The sequence below is a fragment of the Mustela nigripes genome, chromosome 2 (genome assembly GCF_022355385.1).
Source record: "Mustela nigripes isolate SB6536 chromosome 2, MUSNIG.SB6536, whole genome shotgun sequence".
Lineage (NCBI taxonomy): Eukaryota > Metazoa > Chordata > Mammalia > Carnivora > Mustelidae > Mustela > Mustela nigripes.
The window spans coordinates 150780247-150788352 of NC_081558.1; the positions used below are offsets into that span (position 1 = coordinate 150780247).

The 8106-nt window shown below is 35.9% G+C and overlaps 1 protein-coding gene across 2 annotated transcripts in view; it reads left to right on the forward strand.

Annotated features, from left to right (window-relative positions):
* XRN1 (5'-3' exoribonuclease 1) overlaps positions 1-8106 on the forward strand; it is a 99600-nt gene that overhangs the window by 68351 nt on the left and 23143 nt on the right. For both annotated transcript variants that reach the window (XM_059391814.1, XM_059391816.1), the window contains exons 28-32: positions 181-237; positions 368-500; positions 2594-2663; positions 3839-4046; positions 5295-5390. In XM_059391814.1, coding sequence (XP_059247797.1) covers positions 181-237; positions 368-500; positions 2594-2663; positions 3839-4046; positions 5295-5390 — 564 coding nt within the window. The remainder of the gene's footprint in view (positions 1-180; positions 238-367; positions 501-2593; positions 2664-3838; positions 4047-5294; positions 5391-8106) is intronic.

Sequence of the window (8106 nt, forward strand, 5' to 3'; positions counted from 1 at the left end):
TTAAAAAGTAAATAAATAATAAAAATAAAAATGAATAATAATCATGTCCAACTGAATAATAATAATCTTATTTTTAGTGTAAATCTAAATGACAATAATTTTATAATTTAATATTTTTAAATATCTAAAAATTTTTCTAATTTAATATTTTTAAATATCTAAAAATTTTTCTTTCTTCAGCAAAGAAAGAATAATAAGAAGGTACGAGTGACAGTGAAGCCCCATTTGCTGTACAGAGTAAGTTTCCTATCAAAGAATTCAAAGCCTGTATTTCAAAAGTGTAGAAGAAACAAAATATTTCTGTTATAGTAATAGAAAAATTATTTCAAATTAGAATTAATAATAATTAAAGCTTTCTTCTCTTCAGCCTTTAGAACAGCAACATGGAGTCATTCCTGATCGAGATGCAGAATTTCGTCTCTTTGACCGTGTGGTAAATGTGAGAGAGTACTTTTCAGTTCCAGTTGGCCTTCGGGGCACCATCATAGGAATTAAAGGGGGTAATATCTCAATACTTGGTGTGTCTTCAACTGCATCTGTAATTGTAAAGTAAAACACATATTTCTGTGTCTTATATCTAAGCAGGAAGCAACAATGTACATATAGTTAACACTATTGTACTCTACACTTAAAAATAATTAAGATGGTAAATTTTATGTCATGTATTTTTATTTAAAAAAAAGAAAAGAAAAAGTTAGAGAATGGAGGGAAAAGGGAAGAACAATTGAGGATCTAAATTTGCCTCAAAGGGATGCCTATTGTGAGCAGCTTTGCAGTGTAGATTCCAAAAAAATCAGCCTAGCATGAAGCAGCAAATCCAGTGCCAAGGGGTCAAGCTGCTGGCAGCACTATCTTTTGATGTCTCAAGCACTCAACTTTGGTCTAATTGTCTGGACTAGGAATGGTAAGGGCCAGATGGGTAAAATGAAACAACCCTCCTGCTGCTGTCTGCTCAACCCCCTGCATCAGCTGTTCAAATACAGAGCATATTATTAGATTGTGTTCTAGTTAAGTTGTCTTGATAAGGCCTTAGGACTTTGGTAGCATTGGAGTTTTCTTTATTCTGGCAGTTCCTATCAGTAATAGTGACTACTTGGAATTTTGTTTTGAGAAGGTTTTTAAAGCTATATATATGCCAAGTGGGATAAAGCTTTGTAACTGATTAACCATGTCTGCCATGGATAAAAAAGGGAAATATTTCCCCTCAGCCCTCATCTGAGACCTCATCTCCATAGTCCATTCACTAAAGGGAGTGAACAATCCTCTTACCTTTTATAATCTTAATAATCTTTTGAGGAAGTACCCCTCCTACAGATAGGGAATAAGAACCTAAAAGGTGAGCTTTAAGCCTTCAGAGGAGAAACTCCAGCCTCTCATTAAGCCTCTTCTTACTTTCTGGAGCTTAGATTTCAGACAAAAGTGTCAGGTTGAAAGATAGAGCTGAATATTGGGGAATGGATGAACTCTACAGGCCTGGTTTCAGCTGGGCAGGACTGGGGATGGGGAACAGACATCCCTCCACTCCTATCCCAGGCTAGGATGTTATCAAATATTGTATTAGGGTTCTCTGGAGAAATGGAACCAATAAAGTAGAAAAGGGGTAGGGGAAAGGTGGAGAGAAATTGAGGTGGGGGGAGGGGAAGGGGTAAAAGAGGGAGGGGAGTAAGAAGAGGGGAGAGGGAAGGAGGTAAGGTCGGTGAATTCTGAAGTAATGTAATAGATCTATTATTAATTTAGGCTTAGAATTCAAATATAGCTAATTACTTCATTTTATCTTGGTGTTTCGGGTAAATTTACTCTTGCCAGATATATCTCATCAGCCTCTCTGCCAAGTATGTTCTTCTCTGTTCCTATCTAAGTTTATTGCACTTTCTCATGTCTCATATCTCAGTTATGGCATCTGTAATCTATCAAGTCATCTCAGCCAGAACCTTGGAGTCATCTTTGGCATCTCTATCCTTTTTATCTACACAGGTCACAGATTCCTGCCAATTCTATCTAATAATATTTCTGTTCTTTCCATTCTATTCCCTTTATTAAATAAACTGCCATGCTTTCAGATCATCACTGTCTTTTATCTTACTGCAAGACCTTCTGAACTGCAGACTCCAAAGTTACCTCTTTTTTTTTTTTTTTTAAAGATTTTATTTATTTATTTATTTGACAGATGGAGATCACAAGTAGGCAGAGAAGCAGGCAGAGAGACAGGAGGAAGCATGGTCCCTGCTGAGCAGAAAGCCCGATGCAGGGTCCATCCCAGGACTCTGGGATCATGACCTGAGCCAAAGGCAGAGGCTTTAACCCACTGAGCCACCCAGGCGCCCACAAAGTTACCTCTTTTATTAAATCTTTCATTATGAATAATTTCAAACGTAGATAAAAGCACAGAGAAAAATAAAAATAACCCCCTCACAACATCTAATTTAAAATATTATTTTACTTCAATACCATTTAGGTAATCTGCAAGTTTATCTACTTTTGATTTACTGTATTCCCCTAAACCATTTTCCTGTAGGTGTAATGCTTTTTACAAGCCAGACACTTAAATGCTGATTTTTCATCATATGATTTTTAAATTCCTCTTATTTAACAGCTAATAGAGAAGCTGATGTACTATTTGAAGTATTATTTGATGAAGAATTTCCTGGAGGCTTAACAATAAGGTTTGTATTTCCTGATGATAATTACACTTTGTAAGTATGTCCACGTGGCCAGTGACTTTACATTATTTGTTTATTTGTCCACAATTTGAATTCCTGTCATATGCAAGACATCATACATGCTACTAGGGATATAACAGTGAATAAGATAGACATGCTTTCTAGACTCACAAAGCTTTCATTTTAGTGGGGGAGATAATTGTGTAACTGATTATAATATTAATTATTTAATTAAAATGTGAGAAGTGTTGGGAAGGAGAAGCTCCAGTTTCTGTAAGAGTATGACTTCTAGAAAGTCTTCTTTGACAAGTGATATTTAAGATGGAACTTGAAGATTGAGTAATAGTTAACTGGAGGAAGAGGGAAGAAGAATGGCAATGGTCAAGAAGAGGAAATAGAAATAGCATGTGCAACAAAGGATTTATTCATTAAAAAAAAAAAAGAATGCAAGTGTCAGCAACTTCAGCAACTATGTAAGATGAGAGTAAGAGAAAAGAGCAAGCCAACTTTGAGGACATGCTAATGATTTTGATATCTTGGTCTTTATTCTTAAAGCAATGTGAAGTCATCAAAATCAGAGGTGTGGCATGATTGCAGATTTAAATTTTAGTGGAATTGTGGTTGCACAGCCACACTGGGGTGGTTTGAGGGAGTAGGAAATTGAGCTGACCCTTGAGAAGTTTGACCATGAAGGAGAGAAAAAGTAACTAGAGGTTAGCAGGTTTAAAGCCAGAAGATTGGATTTTTTTGTTTTTAACTTATATGTGAGATTTACTTATTTGGGGGGCAGTACTGATTGAAAAGTTAAAAACTTACAGGAAAAAGGATTATGATAGAATGAAAGATGCATGGAATGGGCTCTGTCACTTAACCTTTGTGCTACTTTGGGTAGGTAGTTAAAAGCATTTTGACCCTCAGTTTCCTCATTTATAATGAAGATACATACTTTACTAGATTATGATGAGGATTAAATAAAGTCCTTTCCAGTTTCAGAAATGTATCATCTTATAAATGGAGATCTTTCTATGATTTCAGGTTCCTCTTTCTACCGAATTTAAAAGTAATATTTACTAATTGAGATTATGGACTGATTGTCCACCTAAAAATAATTTGATTCTTCTGCTCCCTTTAGTATTATTTAGTATTATTTCCCTCTGAAATAACTGTTTACTTTTTAGGTGCTCGCCTGGTAGAGGTTATCGACTGCCAACAAGTGCCTTGGTAAATCTTACTCATGGGAGTCGCTCTGAAACTGGAAATCAGAAGTTGACAGCCATTGTGAAACCACAACCAGCTGTGAATCACAATAGCTCAAATACATCAATTTCTTCTGGGCATTTGGGAGGCCTGAACCATTCTCCCCAATCACTTTTTGTTCCTACTCAAGTAAGACTCTTAGTCTTTCATTTATTTCTGCTTCTTTATAAATCTCAGGCAGACTTTATAAGTAAAACCTAATTTGACTTAGTTTTTAAAAAATTTTTGGTTCAAGTCAATTTCAGATTTGTTTTTAAGTTAATAGGCTAGTAAAGAATGCTACTAGGGTGCCTCTGTGGCTCAATTGTGAAACATCTGCCTTTGGCTTACGTCATGATCCCAGGGTCCTGGGATCGAGCCCCACATCAGGATCCCTGCTCAACAGGAAGTTTGCTTCTCCCTCTCTCTCTGCCTCTCCCCCAACTCATGCTCTCCTTCAAATAAATAAATGGAATCTTAAAAAAAAAAAAAAAAGGCTACTGATAACATCCTATGTCTGTTATAAAATTACAGTTTTAAAAAAATACATTTTTAAAAACGAACCTGAGAAGGCCTGTTTTCATATGTTTACTTTTCAAACTACATTTGTATAACTCAGATGTTGTATTCTGTCTGCTATGAAATGACATGAATTTGAGAGGTTAAAAGGGAGAGAATTACATTAATCAAAAGCCATTTTCAAGTTCCTACCCATGCAACTCATAGGTGATTTCCTCTATTTTATCTTTCTGGAGACGAAAATTGAATTGTTTTGTGTGAGACATTGTGTAACTCCATGTCCCCAAATCTTACCCACATTTTAATCCAAGTAATACATGTTCATTATAGACTAATTAGAAAGTACAGATAGGGAGATAATAGCAAAGGAAACAGAACCAAAAATCAAATTTCATAGGTAACCACTATTAAATTTTGGTACATATTTGTTCAGAGTTTTAATCTGTACAAAATCAATTCCTCATAAGTAATAGCTGGTTTTTTAATCTGTTATTTTTGTGTAAAATGAAGATTTTAAAAATTAAATTGTTAAATGTTAGCTTGAATGAGATATCAGTACATTGGAAGACTAAAAAAAAAATCTACTGGCAGGGATATTAATTTAATATAATCTTCCATAGCATTTTTCATGTTTTAAGTACTTTCCAGTAAAACCATTCAAAACCAATTACAAATGATAAAGACCATTTTTACTCCAATAGAATATTTTTATGATGACTGTACTGAGCTCCAGAAAAAAAAAAAAAACCTGAGATTCAGATAATGGAAGTTAATATTTTTGTACTGCTAAATAACTTTAATGAATTTTTTTATTTTAATATCAATCCTTATTTTTTTCTCATATTATAGTTCCTTAAGAAACTTTTTGTGCTTTGCCAGGTACCTACTAAAGATGATGATGAGTTTTGCAACATTTGGCAGTCCTTACAGGGATCTGGAAAGGTTCAACATTTTCAGCCAACTCTACAAGAGAAGGTTAGTATACCTTGTTTGATAGACATTTAATTCTAAAAGACAAAATTTACATTTCTCTTGTGAGCATGCAATGATTTTTTTTCCCCCAAATCTCATAAAATAGAAATAACAGTTTTAATCATGAATTTTCATAATTCTCTTCAGCCATATATAAAAGTTTTTGGACTCAGGAGAAGGAATATAGATAATTTTTCTTTTAAATTATTTTAGATTTTGTTTTAGTTTGCAGAATCTCAATAACTATATTTTGAATTCAACAAAGGCCTTAATGCACTTATTATTAACTAATTAATTTCCACTTGAATGTGGAGCTTTATGTTAGCACTTGGTTGTCTTAAATATGAATGAGCAAATTCATATTCCTTAGTATAAATTAAGAAGGGAAAAGAAATTCTGCTAAAAAAGTAGACTCAGGGGCGCCTGGGTGGCTCAGTGGGTTAAGCCTCTGCCTTCAGCTCAGGTCATGATCTCAGGGTTCTGGGATCGAGCCCCGCATCGGGCTCTCTGCTCAGCAGGGAGCCTGCTTCCTCCTCTCTCCCTCTTTGCCTGCCTCTCTGCCTACTTGTGATCTCTCTCTCTCTTTGTCAAATAAATAAATAAAATCTTAAAAAAAAAAAAAGTAGACCAAAAAAAGGGAAAAGGTAAGAAATTCCTACAATATTTTTGCTAGTTACTGACCTATCTTCACAGTGTAGGTAAAGAAAGAATATTCTCTCAAGTTTATAAATCAGTAACCTGCACAATGGATACACAGGGCTCTTCTGCCAATAGGCTAAGTTTTGCTTAGATTATCCGTAAATCCTTACTACCTAAATGCAGTCTATATCCGAGTTTCAAACCCTCTTTTCCTCTCTAATTTATTTGGTACCACTAACCATTCATTTTTTAGGAATGCTTTGTTATCATTCATTCATTTTATTAATTCATTCAACTTGTATTTATTGAGTGCCTATCATGTGCATTGTTCTATGTAATGAGAATATAGCTCTAAACAAAACAAAAATTCTGACCCTCAAACAACTAGTATTCTAGGGAGGAGAGGACAATAAATAAGTAAATTACATGGTATATTAGATGGTAATTAAAAAGTTTGAGAAGAATTTCAGAGAAGGAGCATAGAGAATGTTGGCAGGAAGGGGAGGCAAGGTTTTGCAGTTTTAAATAGAATGATCAGGTAACATTTGAGTAAAGATTTGAATGAAATGAGCAATAGAGTATCTAAGTAGATATCTGAGGGGAGGGTGTTCTAGAGATATTCAAAGACCCTGTTGGGAAGACAATTCCAGTGTACTCAAGGAAGAGAAAATTATAGTTTTTTTTTTTTTTTAAAGATTTTATTTATTTATCAGTGAGAGAGAGGGGGAGAGAGCGAGCACAGGCAGACAGAATGGCAGGCAGAGGCAGAGGGAGAAGCAGGCCCCCTGCTGAGCAAGGAGCCCGATGTGGGACTCGATCCCAGGACGCTGGGATCATGACCTGAGCCGAAGGCAGCCGCTTAACCAACTGAGCCACCCAGGTGTCCCGAGAAAATTATAGTTTTGAATCAGTAGGCTGAGTTACAGGAACTGTAATTAGATACCATGCAGGACCTTATGGGTCATTATAAGGATATTGTTTTTTACTTAGTGAGAAGAACAATGAGTGAAGCGTTTTGAGCAACAGAATGACATGATCTGACTTATATTCTAATAGGATCATTCTATCTGCTATCTTAAGAATAGAACATAGAGGAGCCAGGATGGAAACATTATTTAGGAGATTACCGGAATCATCAAGATAGAGTTCATATTGACTTGAACCAGAATAATAGGAGCATGAAGAAGTGATCAAATTCTTGGACGCTATTGCCATCTAATGATGAATTAGGTATAGGGTTAAGAGAGAAAAATATGAATTAAAGAGTATGACTCTTAAGGTCTTAGTAACTAAAAGGATAGAATGACTGTTACCTGAGATAAAGAAGGTTGCAAGTCAAGGAGGATTATGGAGGGGGATCTGGAATTAAATTCTGGTCATAGTAAGTTTGAGATGTATATTAAACATCTAAGTGGAGATACAGAATTAGAAATTTGAGTACAGGGGTGCCTGGGTGGCTCAGTCAGTTAAGTGTCTGCCTTCTGCTCAGGTCATGATCCCGGAGGAGATTGAGTCCCACATCAGGCTCCCTGCTCAGCGAGGAGACTTCTTCTCCCCCTCCCTCTGCTGTTCCCCCTGGTCATGCTCTATTTATCTATTTATCTATACCCAAGGAAATGGATATAGATAGAGACATTTAACAACTTAGCCTTAGAGAATTCCATCCTTAAAGAGCCAGAGAAAGCCAGTAAAGTGTTGTGTTGTAGATGCCAAGTGAAGAATGGATATTAAGAAGAGTAATCAACTGTGTCAAATGCTGGCAGTGGATCAGTTGAAATGAATACTTGAGAATTGACCATAGAGTTTTATACCTGAGGTCACTGGGAATCTTGACAAGAGCACTTTCAGTAGAGTGGTAAGAGTGAAATACCAAGGGGCACCTTGGTGGCTCAGTGCGTTAAAGCCTCTGCCTTCAGCTCAGGTCATGATCTCAGGGTCCTGGGATAGAGTCCCACATCGGGCTCTCTGCTCGGCAGGGAGCCTACTTCCCTTCCTCTCTCTCTCTCTGCCTGCCTCTCTGCCTACTTGTGATCTCTCTGTCAAATAAATAAATAAAATATTAAAAAAAAAAAAAGAGTGA